This window comes from Diadema antillarum, unplaced genomic scaffold (assembly GCF_040938485.1).
Source record: "Diadema antillarum isolate AM-2024a unplaced genomic scaffold, OU_Dant_1.0 seq00001279_RagTag, whole genome shotgun sequence".
In the NCBI taxonomy this organism is placed as follows: domain Eukaryota; kingdom Metazoa; phylum Echinodermata; class Echinoidea; order Diadematoida; family Diadematidae; genus Diadema; species Diadema antillarum.
The window spans coordinates 292,825-312,075 of NW_027272059.1; the positions used below are offsets into that span (position 1 = coordinate 292,825).

The following is a 19,251-nucleotide window of genomic DNA, read 5'->3' on the forward strand; positions in this document are numbered from 1 at the left end:
ACCAGCCCTGGACTCACTTCAAGCCATTTTTCAATAGTCCCATACACTGAAAAATTGTGCAAGTTTAAAAAAACCAACCCTTTCTCTGCAATATCGTCAATTACAAATCACAACAGCATCATCCGTCTCAACCAGTGTCACTCTTTCCCTAAGCACCCAAATTGGCTTCACACTCCATTTCAGTGTAGTTTGTACGCAAGCTAATGTCAACTCCAAAGTTACACAGAAGTATATTATGCATCATGTTCTTTGTGTCCAACATATATCACACATTATATCCTCACGTAAAACACATATACCAACATTGCAAGGGGGTCCCTTCTTATTTCAGCCAGAAATATATTGACAAATTCAACTCTTTACTGCAGCAATCTCACTCAGTGCCAAGGAAATCTTCTGATAACTTTTCTTCTTCTTCTTTTTTTTCAGCACCACTATTCTTCAACAAACACATCAATTTGTCCATCTTGTATTTCAAGATAACATCTCTCCTTTGCAAATAAATTATGGCAGACAGGAGAAGGTCCAGTTGCATGTATGAGTTGCACATAACTGCATGTTTTAAAACAACAACAACAACAACACACAACTTGTAACTTGAAACATTCTCATTGGCTGATTGCCACATTGCTTCAATTAGCTGCCCTATGATTGGCTGCCAACTCCATGCCCACGGCAGCCATGGAGACGAGGTGTTAAGCTCAGTGTGGCCCCATGGTGTCCCCTTCACCTGGTATGTTACTCATCAGCATATGAGGGTCTTTTGAGGCATGACCACTTTCTCTCAAGGCAACTTGAAGAAATTCCTTCTGATGTATGTCAAATGTCTCTGTATTTCCACTTCTCCTCTCTGAACGGGGAAAACATAGCAATTGCGAATGCAATCACGAAGATGGCTTAAAACACACTGTGTGTGAAAAGTCCATGGGGAATACTAGGTTATCTACACCATAGTGCACTGATAGGAGAGTGAAAGAAAAGAGTCAATGGAAAAAGAGATTACAAGACTAGCGGAAAACACTGATTTGCTAATATCTAGCATGTCAGAATGAGCCTTGTTTGAAACAGACTTTGAATTTCATGCCTGCTCTATTCTCATTGAATTTGAAGAACTTTACTAGGATTTCATTTTTTTATTTTCAGAGAGGAATTTTCAAAAGCCCAATTTTCCTTTCTGTCCCTAGTAAATCATTTCTTGTTGTATGAACACACTCTATGCCTCATCAACCATTGATTGTCATCCTGCATCGTAGGTTACATCTAAGCTGTTATAAGAGATGTGTTAGTTCTGGTATCAAACTATGTCAGTGACATTTGATTTGGTTGTGAAAGAAAGAAAAAAACACTATTATGACATCAACGAGTACAGCTTGGAATGCATTCCACAGCAATGATTTCAAAATATAATGAAAGCTTGTCTCATTTTAGTAGGTACACACTGTCAGTATGTAACTCTTAATCAATATAAACAAATTATTAATGCAATCTGCTAAAGGATCCTCCAAATCACCAGATCAATTACCTACCCAAGACTTACACACAATCTTGCAGCAATCACATGAGATACACATATTCTTGCAGTGAAGTTGCACATCTGCAGTTTGTTTACACCATCCAATGTCCTACCACATTAATTCCCTCACTGAGGGCACCCTGTATCATCTAAAAATCTTTCACCAGCTACTCCAGTCACTGTAGTAGACCAAGAGAGCATAAGTCCACTGTGGTGAGAGGCTCTTCCACGCAGAGGAATGCCACACTCAAAAAGCATTATAGCGCCCTCAGTGTTCACTTGCTAAAGACACTCTTAGAGTGTCACAAGTTTAGTCACAGAACAAAGTCCAGTGCATTCCTGTGAGAGGATCCGCCACAGAGCACTGGTCCGGTGGATAGGATGAGAGGCAAGGTTAGGGCCATCTGGTCACCAGTGGATGGACCATTCGGCGCTGGGACTGTGGGAGCCAGACGACGGGGGTGGACGATGGGCCTTGACGAGGGCCTAATCGATGGCTTCCTGGAAGATGAGTTTGATGTAGCCCTGGTCACCACTGAGGGCAGTGGCACAGAAGGGACAGGCAGCCTGGAATGCATGGGTGCCGTGGGGCAAGGGCACTTGAGACCAGTATCTGGAGAAATTTATTGGGGGAAAAACATACAGGAAGTGAACCTTACATTGAAGTCCTCCGACAGAAGTCCATTATTCTATAATCTGAATCTAAAAAAATAAAATGATTCATAAAGTCCTTCCCTCATATTTGAGAAATGACATACACCATTGTACATTGCGAGTTAAACAGACCTCCCAACCTTTCTGTCTGAAAAGTAGGTATGATTTGGCTCAAATGTAGGAAAGAAAGAGCAGTTCCCATAGGAGTGTGTAGGAAAATTATTAAGAAAAATAGGAAACTCCTATTGAAGCAAGAGCTGGGAATGGCAAAAATTCAGATTCTTTCCTCCAAATTCAGAATGGTTGGGAGGTGTACAGAATACCAGAAGTTCCTTATGGACAACAGCATCGGTTAGTCCTCACTAAAACCCTTGTTTTGGCATTCAAAGCATCGCATGTGGGTACAATGCAATTCAAACATGCCACTTGGTAAAGTTTTGATTTACAGTAGCTTCGGCCATATGAAATTAGCATTCTTTCCCTAATCACACTTTATCAATATGAAATCAAGGGTTATCAATGTGATATAAAGTGACGACACTGTCATAAATACTGGTATGTTGATTGCATAGATGCAGGAAGTAGAGAAACCTTGATTGCAATGTGCAAAAAGTGAATCACAGCTTGTACTCTATATTTAAATTTACCATCAGATCATATTTCATGACTTGATTTGGAGATCCTCATTATGGGTGTGAATTGCTAGAAATGAAGAGTAACTAGAGAAGCACTCTGAGAGCGTAGACCTCCGCCAAGCATGCAAATCATTTTCACCACTGATCTTGTTCTTCCATAGAGATATCAGTAATTTCCACCCATACGTACTTATAGCATTGTGTGCTGAAAGTTGCCTGATTTCCCAATATAGAAGCCTTTGTTACGTCATAAGCCCTCAGCTGCACGGCGCGCCTCACCCCAGCAGAAACTAGAGCACGCACTTTAGTGCGCGCATGCAAACCTCAAGTTCATTGACCCTACCTGAAAAAATATCAAAATCCTTCATAAATTCCCCCAAAATTTTCGGATCACTACCAAAAGTTAATCGTTTGTTACTCATGTCATTCTCAACCTTTCCTGCAAGTTTCATTCCAATCCATTAACTAATATTTGAGTTATTTTGCACACGGACAAACTAACTAACAAACCAACGGTAACGAAAACATAACCTCCCCCCTTGGCGGAGGTAATAAGCCTCTGATCAGACCACTCAGAACACTAGAACACACCCATGCACGAGGCACATGGGGTGTGCACACAACTTGTATGCCAAAAACACTGACATATTAACCCGTTGAGGACGGTTTGATTTTGTTACAACACTAATTTCCCATTTCCCATATATGCTTGCCCGAGTGTACTTTGGACTCGTCCTGAACGGGTTAATGTGTGGGAGTGAGATATGGACTTACTTGGCAGTTTTCTCTGAGCACACATGGCCGCAAGGACAGAAGGCGTGAGTGGACGCTCCCTGGTCCACATAGAAGCTGGCTTCATTACCCATGATGAGAGCCTCATACTGTCCCACCTGGGGGAAGGGGATCAAAACACATCTCATCAGGGGTGTATTACAAACCTTGCATAAAGTCATCTACTCATTACATTGTAAGTCCACTTCTCTTACAGATATTTAAAACTGTATTCCTGTCACTATCATCTACAACCTGGTGTATTTAACCCAATTTTCTGTTTCTGTTTCTGTTTGAGTCTTCCAAATAATTGATGAGTAACAAGCATTTCTAAGAAAGATATTATCCCCACTGTCCCCCACAATGAAACTATATTATGCCCACATTGAAACTACAGAGAAAAATTTGACGTACAGAAGGTTCAACAATATGGCACAGAAAAATGAAATATATCTGTACAGATATGAAAAGACAAGACTTCACTCACATCACATCAATAAATTCACACTACTTGCTACAAACCAAATGATATTCACTACCTTGAGTATGCACATGGAAACTCTTGACAGTAATTCTGAGAAATTAACTAGTTCATAGTTTAGATCGGCCTTGAAAGAGCCGAGATAAAGGCTGAAAAATGCACAAAACGTAACAATACAAAATAAGACCAAAAAAAATAATGATTTCTCCACTACTGACAAATGTTCAGCCTTACTTCTCTACACATTGGACACATTCTCTCTGTGTTCTTCTGTGTCTCTTTGCTGTTCCACACATGGTAGCCGTGCACGTGGCCACATTTCAGGTAGGCATATGGCTGCTTCTCTTCCATAATCTAAAAGAGGAATACAAATGCATTAAAAGGCATAATTTACCATTTGCAGATGAAACAAAACCCCAGCATTAGTGCTTCAAAATAGTTCTAAAAATTTGAACCAGTATAATCAATGTTAAGTATTGTTACATATACAAAATGGGAACAATAGTTATAATAAAAATCTTTCCAGATTAAACTGACTACAGTTATGGCTTAATGAGAAAAATAGTGTTATCTCCTTATATTTTAGGCTTTATTGCATAATATTTCATGGTAGGATGTTTTGTGATACAACTGACCTACACATATGCATCAAAAGTGATATCTTGAACATTGTTTAAAATCAATTCATTGCTCCCAAAGGTAAAAAAAGGACTTTTAATACCACTGGCAAGAGGGAACATTACACTTAGAAATGTAACTTTATACATTAATGGTACTAAGGGATGTCTGCCAACAATGGAGGGTAAACATAAAGTAGATACAGATTTTCCTTATGCTATTCTTAGTGTTTGCTTGATTGTCACAAATGCTTAAACCGTTGAGGACGAGCACCTGTGCTACCTCTTTGTTCTTTTATAGCAACCTCATTGTGTAGTATATGTGGGCTGGGGTCTAAGGGAAATGCGTGTTGTAGCAAAATCAGTACATCCTCAACGGGTTAATATCAATGAATTGACCAAAGTGTGTGAAAGTTCCTGAAATGATTGGGGTAAGCTTTCACTTTTACAATAACTTGTATCCTGGTATCACTTGCTGCATTAGCTGAACTGACAAAACAATATACTGTAAAATCACTTTGTTTGATATGATGTAAACAGAACAGGGCCATGTTTACAAATGCAAACTGAATTAGAAAGACCCAGTTGTAATGGTTAATGACAACCTCAATATAGAAACACTTTGCATTTGTCAGACAGGAATTCTCAGCTTGTAATTCATCAGTGATCAGAACCCTATTGCTTACAATGACAGAAACTTATCATAACAGAAACTATATAAGTAACAGCCAAAAACTTCATAGATATCATGTGCTTGTTGCCATTGTATTTAGTGTTATTGAGTTACTACTGAGAGGTGTTCAATTCCTTCCTTCTCAGAATACACGCATGACTGGGGGTGATGTACATGGATGTTTCCTTTGAGAGAAACTTACCTTTGAATGCTGGCGATACTTGGGTAAGACTAGAGTGTTGAAACCAATAGGACACTGAGGTCTCGTATCATTGATGTCTTGTCGTAGTCTCTCTAGATGTCTTTGTGTCTGTAAGTGAGAACAATCAAATAACAATGATTACAAAGCAATATGACAGATAGGCTCATAACTGTAAACCCCTAACCCACACACTCACACACACACACACACACACACACACACAAAGTCTCAAATTCCAATCTTTCAGTGGCATACAATGGACTCTCGCCACATCCATTGTTTCAGTTTCTTTTGTTATGGACTCCAAGCTTTGGTTTCTTCATTGGTCTAAATATGAGCCATGTTTTATTTACCTATCCATGCAGCACTGCATCTATTTTAGTAATCGGTTTTTATGCTTTCCATTGTATTTTGATACTCTTTTTCAAGTATTGATATGTATTGTGTTGTGTTGTAAAATATGAAGTTTGAATATTAACATTCAAAAATTCAAATTCATATACAAAACAGTCTCTAATGTATAGCTATTGTATGGCTGTGTTCTTAAGGGATATGAATAAAACTACTGGTAATAATCTAATATCACACTCTCCCAAGGTTCCTTCAAATAAACAGGGTAAAGGAAACCACTGTGCTTGAGCTCATAGTCCTTTAGATCTAAACTTCTGTACTGATAGCAGACTTAGATTTCTCATGAAAAACAGCTTGGAACGATACAAAATGAATACAGGGAATGATTAGAAATCACCTATTAAACAAGTCAAATAATACAATTGGCATTCATATGAAATGGCATAATATTTTGAATTTTCATATGACTTTAAATGACTCTCCATTATCTCAACAACAACAACAACAAAAAACGAACAAGTAAAACAGACACGATTTCTCGCAATAGCTCTGAGGGAAAATGACATGCGATTCCTGACAATAGTTGTGAGGTAAAATGACAGCCGATTCCACAGAGGAAGTGACAGCCAAGAACACAATCTGACGCTGTGGAAGGAAATCAGACACTGACGATGGTCTGATTCTAGTTTGAGGACATAACAAGGATTGACTCAGATATGACTGGCTTGTGACAGGTCTAAACCTGAATTTCAAAACAATAACACCGACGCATCACTTGCCACCAAATGGACAATGTCAAATGACATTCCATGGTGTGAGGGCTTTTCGTTTCAGAATGTATACGGGCAATTCAGTTTTGCTCAATACTAGACGTGTCCTGCTATCTGACAGCACTATGTACAATGATAATCATGTCTTCACATTCCATGCTGTAATAGTGACCTATGTGGCTTTAAGTGTATGGTATATAGTATCTCCTACTGACTCAAAAACATAATTAGTCATAATCTTGCAATACAAGGACACATTACATTTCTGATGATATTATGTCAGATACACGCCAATTACTAATCAACTCCAGTTCACAGCATAAACTGACGTTCCAAACGTAATTTTCTCAATAGAGTTTGCAACAAATCTAATTGATTATCTTGTTATGATGCTGTCATGAATTCATCACGTAGGAGGTTTGATAAATGTTTTGTGATATCGATATCAAATCAAAATTAAACAAGTATTTGAGTCAAAATCTGACCTGACCCTTTCATTGTGACGTAAATCTGATCAGATAGAAGTGATATCATACCAAGTCAGCACTTGGAAAAAATATCTTGAAACAAAAAATGGAATATTTTTAATGTGATCCTTTGACCCCTGACCCTACAGAGATTCTGCCCTAGACCAGAGTTAACTGATCTTTCATATTTCATATATTTCAGCTGTGTACAAATGAATGTACTGTGTCTGCAAAATGTTACATTTGACCCAAAGCATAGCTTCATTTCACTCATAATGTTGGTGGCAAAACTGTCTTATCACTATACAACCCTTCTGAGGTTTGATTGTATAACACTCTAATCAAAGTGTTTTGAGTCATCATTCAAAATAATCCAGACGGATAGCCATGAAGTACTATGTTTGTGGCAAAATTTAAAGTGGGAACATGGAAGAAATGAAATGGTTCATTTCCATTTGAACATTATTATCATCATAATTATTTATTTTTGCTTGTCTTGTAAAATCAATGGAAGATTTCTCTATCTTCGAAATCCAGGGAGCAATTACGTTTAACATACGGAATAGCTTTCTAGAACTCTGTTCACATTCATAACAGATGAATACATATTCTGTTTGTCTGTAGACAATATTCTGGATGTAAAAGAGGATTATACCTATTTGTATTTGAAGGAAACTATCTAGCAAAAGTATAAACATAGCCACTCCATACAAGCAATCACAAAAAACAGGATATTGATACAGTCAAAGTGTGAGTGAACATGTACGCTGATACCAAATGAATGTATTTCTGGTAAACAATACGGACGTGCAGAATCACAATTCAGAAGTCACAATACAAATTATAGGTCTGGCATGGCCTTTAATAAACAACATGGATATATCTGATCTGTCCTACGTCATGGCACTGATTTGTCTCTGGAAAGTTAGAAAACAGAGGAAAACCAAGTGTCAATGATCATCATCCCTGTCACACATTCTCTCAGGGTGTTCAGACGCAAAAAAAAAAAAAAAATTATACTAGAACGGTATAGCTATACCAAAACGGTATACCTATACGTTGAATTTATACGTCTGAACACTGACTAATGAAGTGACGTATAACGAAACGACGTATAACGACAAGATGGTCAGAGCATCGTTTCGGACTAGAACTCGATAACGAATCAGCATTCCATCATGTCCATTATGCGTCTGAATGTATGTCAACCACAGAGCGGTATAACTGGGCAGGGCTTAATGGGAGCGCGCACAGAAGGTGGCCCCATAGCTGTCACTCATTGACCACAAATGCATGCCCAGTGGGAAACTGCACATCTATTTGACATTTTCTAGAACAGTCGAGATTAGCATCTGAACGGTCTGTCAGCTATACAATGATTCTTTATACGTCGTTTCTTTATCGAGTCTTGGTATAAACTGTCTTGCGTCTGAACAGGGGGCCTGTCCTACACCAGAGCTGGATAGACTCATGACTAGTTTTGATTGACCAGGAAAGGGGTTGAGTGGGGTTATCACCTCCCTGTCAGCGACAAATTGGGCAATAAAAATATTTTCCCTCTTATCTCACTTTCCAGCAAACACATGTGGTGTCATATCCCTGCAATCTTCCTCCTCGCTTTTGTCATACCTAACACAGAAACAATGCCAGCGAGCATTCGTGGGATGCAGCGTACAAGGGGTGGCATGTCGACTCCAGGAAACGGGATGCCAGGATTTCCAACTATGGGTTCAAGGATCCCTCTTACAGAGAATTCCCAAGGAAACGTGATCATGATGAGATTGACATCAATAATTCAGGATGTTCAGTCAGGGAACCGTGAATAACATGCCAGGATCTTCCCTCACGGAAGCTGTCAACATTATCCTTTACTTCTACTCCATCCCCATCCACACACACATACACCAAACATAAATAAATAAATAGATAATTAGATAGACAAAAATGTTCAACAAAAAGGAATGTACCTCCCCATTGCAACTACCAAGGACTTCTCAGATCAATCTGTGATAAGAGTTTTGTTTTAAACATTCAAATGCTGTGAGAGTAAGAATCAATGGGAGATTTCATTGCACAACTCTGAAATATTACAAATCTTTTCTTCAGCTGATCTAAGGTAACTCAAACTCAATTTTGAAAAAAAAAACCAACCAAACAAACAAGTGTGAGGGTACTTGCCAAGAGGTGAAATCAGTGTTTAAACATGGACTTTTGAGAACATATCACAAAAGCTGCATAGCAAAAAGCAGCCAAGACTGTGTGTGGTGCATATTTTCAGCAACATACTAATATTTTGAGGGTGGGGGATGCAAGGGTGGGTTTTGGCAGGGGACTTTCAAAATTGGGCAAGTACTGTAAAAGTGGTTATTTTCACGTGAGTAATTTTTCATGCTTGGCTGGGTGAGATGAATTTCGCTTCTTTTTAATTCCACAGAATCAAGACATTTATTAGTGAAACATATGGAATGCAAAAAATTCGCATGTTTTTATTTTTGCGCTGGTTTCTGGTCGAAAATTTCTTCACCGCGAAAATTTCCACTTTTACATTACTTGAGGCATTAAGCCATCTGGGTATTGAAAGAGCAAACAGACCTCCTTTTTGTGAACTGGTAAAGCCATCAACTCCCCAATTTTTTTGAATCGATGTGGTTTATACCCCATTTATACACCGGTTTATACTCCATTCTGATCATTTAATATTAGCCATGATATAATCTCCTTCTTTTTCTCTCTTTTTTTCTTCTTCATATGGCGCAATGTGCCCAGTTGCTGACTATTGCTAGTCACGGACCACAAGGGTGTCAGCATCATTCACCCATTTTCTGGTGTAGGTGTGTCAGACAGACCATTTCACAGGATTAGCACCCTGCTCTTTGCGAGGAAGTGAAGTGAGATCTTTGCATGTGTGAGTCGTGACTCCATCACACACAGATCCTCCATTCAATGGCCTATCCGAGGGACAGTGTTGTGCCTTTTAAAGGAAACTAAAGCCCAAATATAACTGTGGATTGAGTGAAAGCAGCAAAACTAGTTGAACACATCAGTGAACATCAGTGAAAGTTTGAAGAAAATCTGACAACCAATTCAAAAGTTATGAATTTTTAGTGTTTTGGTGCTGTCAACGCTACATAAGAAGACTACTACAGTTCATGACATCATTATGGACAACAATATAAAGAAAATATAAGAAGCATTCCGCAAAATTTCATTTTCTGTGAAAAGTATACATTCCCTTGACTTGTAACTGACATATATTAAGTGTAATATTATTCCCCAGCTTTCTGAAAGATATAAGTCAAATGTTCTTTCATTATGGTAGAAAAGTGAAATGTGTTGAATTTTCTTTATATTTTCTTTATATTTTTGTCCATAATGACATCATGAAGTGTAGGAGTCTCCTTATCTAGCAATGACGGCACCAAAACTTTAAAAATTCTGATATTCCTCAAACTTTCACCTATGTATTCTACTACTATTGCTGCTTTCACTGAATCCACATTTATATTTAGGTTTGGGTTTCCTTTAACGAACTCCCTGGAAGAGTCTACTCTGCATACGAGACTGCAAGTAAGCATTCCTAGAAATGAGTTTCTCATATATGGTAATATTCAGCAAACAAAATGTACTCCATTTTTATAATGGAACATTACAACACCCAACCCACTGGAATAAACTCAAACGTGTCAGACATTTTTTGGTATCTCACCGTTGCACAGAATCTCATTTGTATGAAGTAATTTGCATTGAAACGGAATATCCCCCATTAGCGACCAACACCTCCTCAACATTAGGCAGTGTCAACATTACAATATCCTTTGAATGCTAACACGTTTTCTGACTACTCATAGTGAACATGTCCACTTTCCATGTAAATATCACATCAACACCGAGAATTGAGCAAACAACTTATTATCATATGAGTCAATAATGTTCATGGCCCAATGACACATCAAAATAAATGTTGCTACCTCTAAAAACACTAATTGCTTAATCTACACATAAATGGCTATCTGTGTGCTAAGCTACATCACACCTGACCATGGACGAGATATTTATATTCCCACATGCAGCAGGACATGCCAGTCTCATGTTCCATTTCAAGTTGACTTCTAGTATGTTCACCATGTCTGCCTCCCATGACGTCTCATGACTTTGCTACATATAACCTAAGCCATGAAAACTCACATTCTACGTCATGTACAATGAGCACAGCTTTCAAAATAAACTCGGATGGTAGGTTGCTTTCTCAGTACATCAAAGGAGTTTTCTGCGCATTGAGTCAATGTTAACGTGACAATACCGAGTCATTTTCTTCAACCAGAAATGAATACTAATATGAATAAAATGCACATACAACCATTTTCAAAATCTTTTCATCAGCAAAAAAATTTCATCAGCAATAATATTGAGAAATCTGTTTGAAATAGTTTGAACTTACTGGAGTGTTGAGGAGTCCAACTGCTGATCTCCATAGTAATGTGGCTCCACATAGATCAATCAAAGTACCATCCTCTAGAATGTTATCTTCATCTTCAATCTAGTCAAGAAACAAAGTAAACAAACATTGATTTATTTTGATATTTCATCAAACAGGCAAAAAAACACTTGCTTATAGGCAGAAATGGATGGTCAACTTGAGACACTTTGTCTCATAGCAAACTATTACAGTCATACAGCATTATTCATAACAGTGAAAAAGAAAATAAGGGATGAAAACTGGAAACGTTAGACAGTGGGGTGGGGCCTTTCATTTTTCATATACAGTGTATATGCTCTGTCCCCTACATAATTATGTTGCACTCATGAATATAAAATGTCGTCTGCAGAGCTGCTGTACCCCAGCCCTCTAGGGGCGGGTTGCTCTCAGATCAGCCTCCAGGTGATTCAGCCTCACAACTCGTTGAGCCACCATCCGCCTATCGATAGCCCCAAATCCAACCACTGACAACTCATTCGGCAATGACTTCAAGGACTCGCAAGCGGAATTATCACCTGCCAGAAACACTCAATGACATCAGCAGCACACACTTCTCTGTGGTATCATCTCATTTGAGCCCAGCATCATGTCAGTATATAGATCCTCTTTGCAACAAATTCATGACTAAAGACAGAGTGTACACTATTACAGAAATAGAGAGAGCACAATATTACAGGAACATAAAGCTAACAAAATTAAGAAAACCTTGAAGATTTAAAGGGACTGTACAGTACTGGTTGAGGTAAGGATTCATGTTTTGAACATTCCTAAGTGAGATAATGAAAAGCCTCTTATGAAATATGAAAGAGCATGTAATTTTAAGAAGGATTCAACGTTTATTTGATGAAAATTGGTTTTCAAATGGCTGAGATATCCAAAAAAGTGCTAATAATAAAAGTGACATGCCCTAACTTTATTAGTATCTCTTTGTTTCACCTTGTTTTTGGATATCTCAGCCATTTCAAAACCGATTTTCATTGAATAAACTTTTGATACCCCTTAGAACTGCATGCTCTTTGACATCTCATAGAGTGGTTTCTGAATATCTCACAAAACGTTAAAAGCTAAATCTTCACCTCAACCAGGACTGTACAATTGTGTAGTGCAGGACAAGCCTAGCAATATTTATGAAGTTTGTGTGCTTTAAGCAAGACAGGACATTTCATTTTTTTCCCCCTCATGGCAGAATAGCCAAATATTGCATGGGAAATTTGCATTGGGTGACACATTGTTGTGTTCACTCGGCTTTACTTCTTCTTGAAAAGAAAAGAAAAAATGCTTTGAGCACAATGTCTTGCCATTGATATAATGGAAACTGTTAAATGGAATGTCTCCTGTATTACAACAAAAAGTCAACAATTTTGCTGGCAAGACTTTGCCAGAATTCTACATGGCTGGCACAAATCTGAGGGGTTTATATAGCAGTCTATTCCATTCATCCAATCCACGGTTTGAAGCCAAGTAAATTTGAAAGCTGTCTAGATTGCAAAAGGTGATATGGTAGCATTCACTATATTTCCTTGAACCACTGCAACACTGGGTTAACAATGGTGTCTGAGTTGATCACAGAACTTAAACTGCTCTTTTACTCTGACATAGTCACTGAGCTGAAAAATATAAAGATAAAACCAAGGAACAACACAAAACCTACACAGAAAGGAAAAATGCTAATAAACATAGTTATTATTATTATTATCATTATCATTACTATAATGTCGTTTTATTTATACAGGGTGGCCCCATCAGTAATCAAGTACTGTTTTCCAGGGGGCCCTGTAAACTGAATCATTAGCTTTAGTGCTGATTGTTATCATGAGCATTTTCTGTTGTTTATAGATTGATATAAAGTGGCCACTGAAGAAAGGGGATCACTGCAAGCAGGTTGCTGGTCATTTGAACTTGAACAGGATTATTATTGTTTAATGCCCAACTGTTGTAAGAGTTGATAAATGTTCACCTAAGAGATGAAACAGCATCACTGCGACATGCCATCATTATAGGAAAGTTAATTGGATCCAATAAAACTAGGGGTATATTGAACACAATTCATGAACTACATGTATGTGGTGGGGGAATAAATAATTACTTAAGATTATGCTGACATAGCGTGTACAATTGAAGAACACACTAGTGGCAATTATGGCACTCCAAAAAGGGAGCTACACATAAGCACAAAGTTTGTATCTCCTCCAAAGAGACCTAGTGCAGTTCATATGTCAGCCATATCTGCAGTCTATAATACATAACATAATCTTCTTAATGTTTCATGTGCCTAGCTTAAACTGTCTAATCTTTCATCAAATGGTGCAAACTCTAATGCATGCTGTTTTCAGCTTAGACAAAGGTTGCTATTGGCAGCCGTCACACACTGAATTTCTCTGCAAGGGAATTTTCTGTGGCATTGAGGCCACTGGAGGCCTCGAGGATATGTTAGATTGTAAGCTTCAAATCACAATATGACACATTAGCCTGAGTTTGATACACATACAATGGTACCCAGGTACTTGTTTTACTCTGCAACCCAAACTATAAATTGGTTCTTTACAGTCATGAAAGAAGATTCATCGAGACCATGCAAAGTCATGCAACAGTAGAGCACTGTAAATCATGAACATTTCATACGAACAAACTGCTAGAGGGTAACTGATATCTGCATAACACAGAATATACAAATTACAGTGGAATCATCATTTGCCAATAGAAGAGGAATTTAAGATATTCAACATGCACAGAGTAAGGTCTTTCTGCTTTACAGTTGTACAATTGATGAATTAATCATTAAGATCCCTTTCCGCAGACTCCACAGAGCAGAAACACACGAAAGGGGCACTTTCTCCCGTCAGAATTCCTGAAACAGACCTCTCATCCAAAGCGGGTGTCCTTGGGTGAAGAGAATAAATACCTGGCTACAGACTGGTTGCATGTAAATTAGCACCACGTAGAGGACCGAAGCAGGAAACAGACTGTATGGTGGAGAGCAGGGAGGCTCATCTCCCTAATGAGAGGCATTTCACCTACAGAAGCTTGAGTCTAAAGCATTCAATATACCACTTTAGGGTGTATTTTGTATCAAAGGGTATATCAATGAATGTCATTAATTATATAATATTGACTGGCCTTGAGGGAGATACCAGAAAATATTGCCCAAACTGCAAGAATATCGCCCAAATCGAAGATGAGGGCAATATGGTTTCAGTCGGGCAATATTTTGTGGTATCTCCTGAAAGAAAGGCCAGTCAATATCATAATCATTACCTATCCCCCAGATAAATTAAGCAAATAGGCCAAGGCCTACTGTATGTGAACACACTAGAGTCTCTTTATAGATCTAGCTTAGCTACATTTGACTTAGGCCTACCTGTAAATTATCACCATCATGTAACTATGAAGTGCGTCTCATCTTTCACCGAGTGCGAAATCTTGTTCCATTTCACGAGCATAAAAGACCATACACTATCACTTTGTTTTATACAACACCTCGAACGTCAACAGATGTGGTCCACACAGATTCTTGAATTTAGCACAGAAATGGTGACCATTTTCTGCGAAAGACGAATGAGAAGCCGCACAGTCACAGTCAGTCATCGTGTGTACACGTACGTACGCGAAACTGATTGGTTGAAGTTGTCTACAGAAATGAGTGACTAAAGTACGCGCTTGTACTTGCTGAGTGTGTACGGCATATGAAGTGCGTATTTTCTCTTGGTGATTGACTGGAGTGTTTATTATTATTATTATTATTATTTATTCGGCAATTCAATATACAATATACAATACAAGCTGACATAAAATACAAACAGAAAATCGTAAATACATGATATAAAAATTGTGGTGGTTCCAGGTGCATGCTGCTGGTTGCCAGGGGAGGAAAAGGCAAACTTAATCACCGAGGCTCGAGACCTTCCTCACCTACCAGTGCATGCACCCAGAATCAGCTATATCAATGTAAAACATATGAAAGAGATAGGACATGTATTCACTAAGATACAGGATGAAACATTTATAACCTTTGACCCTAGTTTACATACCCAAAATAGTGTCTAATCAAAAAGTTGTTATTTTATGAAATAATGTATGTGACATGAACTAAGCATGTGCAAAATTTGAGGGTGATAGAAATTGTTTTTCTTGAGTTATTGCAGAGAAAGTTGCAGAAAGAAAGAAACATCTCAATACATTACAGATAAACTTTAAATTCAACCAAGTTTTTTAACGTAATCCCGACATCGTATGAAAAAACGAAGGATACATTCACGATAGCCTAAAATCTCAGCTACAACATATCAAAATCTGAGAGAAATTCATTGACATGTAAAGTTAATGGCGAAACCCAGAAGAAGAAAAATACCCACTAATATTGCCCGCTGGAAACTGGTGGTTTCCCGACCAATCAAAATACCTACTACAATTGCCCAGCAAAACTACCTTATATAGGTAATAATGCCTGATGTTGTCTATTCTCCCCACCACCATCCCTCTCCAAACGTGCTAGTATATAACAGCATATTATAATTCTAATTCTGAGAAAGTATTACCTCTCCATTTCCCAGGGACATTGTTTACATGGTATCAATCCTGAAGGCAGGAAGACTTCAAAATTAATTGCTGGTAATCTTGGCGTAGGCCCAAAGGAAGAAGCATTGTGGAACAGTGTATCTGTTGGTGGTTACCATGCAAAGATGTCTATTTACAGCTTACTGCCTTACACCTTGCCAAAAGGTGGCTGTCACCATTGATTTTATGCCATTATCAAGGGAAACTGATGAGATTTATTTCAATGCTTGAATCTACACCAGTAGGCCTATATAAATGTCACACGATAAGAGATCCCTCAAAACTCTCGATCATCTGCCAGACAAGTTTATTGCCCAGTAAAACCAAGGTGGAACAGATCTGCTGAAAAGTACTCAAAAAATCTTGTTTACAGAGAGCATGTGCAGGACCGATGCCTCCCCATGTTACTGGAGAATACCCATCCACTCAGCATCCCACACCAGATTTCTCAGCACTGCAGTCAGGGAGACTTTCACACCCGCATTCTCGCTAAATTGGCTCATTACAAGGTTCACCGCAAGGACAGGAAAGGGGGTATGGTAATGGGAAAATCACATCACCAGCATGGTGATGTGAGCATCGGACATAGCACTGAACTGTTGCAGCACATTCTTGCCAATGCTTTGTTACAGTGTATTCATTATGTGGAATTCAGCCATATTTGATGCAAGCACTATCATGGCAGCAGAAGATTTCCCTGAATTTTAATACATAATACTTTAATTCTCATTGCAATCATAGCTTGAATTTCTCATCAATCATCCGCCGACTCGACAAAACACATCTAGAATATGATCTTGATCACGTACAATAATCAGTCCGGGAGGCCCACACATTTATGAGATCGAACAGAGACGTGAATGTGCATAGTAATATACACACATAAATCTTACACGAGATGGCTTCATTAATCAGTGTCCAACATTGCTGTCTACTTGGCATGGTGGAATGGTTTGGGAGAAGAAAATGAATGCACAGCATTAAAAAAACAAACACATAAATTCATATGTCAATATGGGAAGACACTATAAAAAGTGTGTGAGTTAAGTTACGTTCAGGCGGTGATCCTAAACTTCAAGGTGAGCTATTAAACTTCGAGGATAAGCTCTTGCCCCTTAAAGGGATGGTATACATTGTAGTTTCTGTTGAGACGGGGATTCAGGTTTTAACTTCATACAAGAATATTGGAAAAGACTAATTTGAGATATTTAAGAGAATACAATTTAAAGAATTAAACATTCATTTAATGAAATCGGTTTGAAATGACCAAGATATAGAAAAAAAAAAAACAGAGTATAACAAAGTTGTCCTAATAAAAGGGACCCACCCTTTATTAGGACCGATTTTCATTCAATAATTATTAGGAATCACAATCAATGCCAGGAAAAATTTGCACTTTAAATCTGCAAATATCCAGAATCATATAGAAGACAACAAACAGGTACTGTGTATCACTGATACATCTTCATGAAATACATTTTATTCTATTCATATCAGTGCAAACAAATGTCAAATTTTGCATGTAATGTTTGCATCCTGGACAGCAGCTAAAAGAGATAATTCACATCCATGGCAGAAGACTACAAACTACAGAAGTAGAAATTAAACCATGGCCATTTTCACACGTGCCAAGAGTGCGTAATTTGAATCACAATTTTAATGATGCATTGAGCGGTTACACACGGTCAAGAATTCGTCATTTGAATGATGATTCCAGTGAAAAATAATTCTAATGACGAATTTTTAGCACGTGTGGAAGCAAATTAGAATCACGAATGCTAATCACAATCATGAATTCAAATTCTAGTCCGGAGGTGAATTCCAGTGAAGTTTCACTCAAATTACGGTGCGAAATTTGCATGTGTAATGCTCGACCTCCAAAACATCTTTTGAGGGGCGGAGCTTACGTGACCTTTCAAGCACTTCCGTAGATAATACGCGCGCCGCATGCATGCACTCGATCGTATGTTTTGATTGACAAGTCACCAAGGATAACGTAATGCCTTAGCTCGAGAATTCGAATTCTAATCACAGTTTTCGAGCGAGCGTGTGTAAGGTCCTATAATTCTAAAGACGAATTGCAATCATCATTACAATGATGATTCAAGTTACGAATTTTCTCTCGTGTGTAACCGATCATTAAATACTAGAATCATGATTCAAATGACAAATTTTGGATGTGTTGATACAAATTGGAATCGCGGAGGGTGATTTGAATCGTAATTCAATTGGTGGTCCAGAATTACGATTCTCCAAAATTATGAAACAAAACAACCGTGTGTATGGATTGACCTCCTCACTGTGTTTCGGAAGAAGGGGCGGAGCTTACAGTGACCTTTCAACCACTTTCGCAGAAAAAAACATGCTTCTCAAATGCTTGCACTGCAGTCAAAGCGCACACTACTTAAATCACTCAAGGGTAATTGATGGGAAGTCAGAAATAAGCCACACCTCCCCTCCTTGCTCTGAAATTAAAAACTGCAGAATCCGCGAAATTGTGGGTACGGATGATACTTCAAATCGTAATTATATTTCAGCACTGCAATTGCATTTCTCGACCCGTGTGAAAACAGCCTATGATCTTCTTTGGCTCAAGCTAATCCAGTAGAGTACAGAGAATTTTCTACAGATACACCCCCTCAAGGGAGTAACCCTTCAAGCCTGTTACTGGATGTGACCTAAAGCTGGCCTTTCTGCTATTAGTGGGAAGAGAACGCTGCTAAGAATACCACATCACATGGAGGCCAGTCACGAAGGCTTGCAGCAGGGGGTTTCAGCCGATTGTTGACTGGAAAAAAAAAACTAACTCTCCTCATGCTGCTGAATACAAATCAAACCCATGATGTAGTTGAGCAAATCTAAGTGTCTCAGAAACATCATATTTTGACTTTACCACTCTAGCATACAAACCCTTGAACCAAACACTCCATGTTACAATATCTAAATAACACAAAATAGGTAATTCTTGAAATGAATGCTAGTCAAGAAGAAAAATTATCTGTATTGGGATTTATTCTGAAATTTGTGTTGAACTCTTGATCTTTATACATACTATTTAACTCTGGGATTTTTAGTTGTCAATGCTA

General features: G+C 38.2%; 1 protein-coding gene across 1 annotated transcript in view; it reads right to left on the minus strand.

Moving 5' to 3' along the window:
* Window positions 1-1,165: 1,165 nt before the first annotated feature.
* LOC139745591 (E3 ubiquitin-protein ligase pellino homolog 1-like) overlaps window positions 1,166-19,251 on the minus strand; it is a 65,503-nt gene continuing 47,417 nt past the window's right edge. The window contains exons 8-12 of the mRNA XM_071655984.1: window positions 11,573-11,671; window positions 5,547-5,654; window positions 4,289-4,408; window positions 3,577-3,692; window positions 1,166-2,126 (exon numbers count right to left, since the gene is read on the minus strand). Of these exons, the coding sequence (XP_071512085.1) occupies window positions 2,000-2,126; window positions 3,577-3,692; window positions 4,289-4,408; window positions 5,547-5,654; window positions 11,573-11,671 (570 nt within the window). The 3' untranslated portion in view covers window positions 1,166-1,999. The remainder of the gene's footprint in view (window positions 2,127-3,576; window positions 3,693-4,288; window positions 4,409-5,546; window positions 5,655-11,572; window positions 11,672-19,251) is intronic.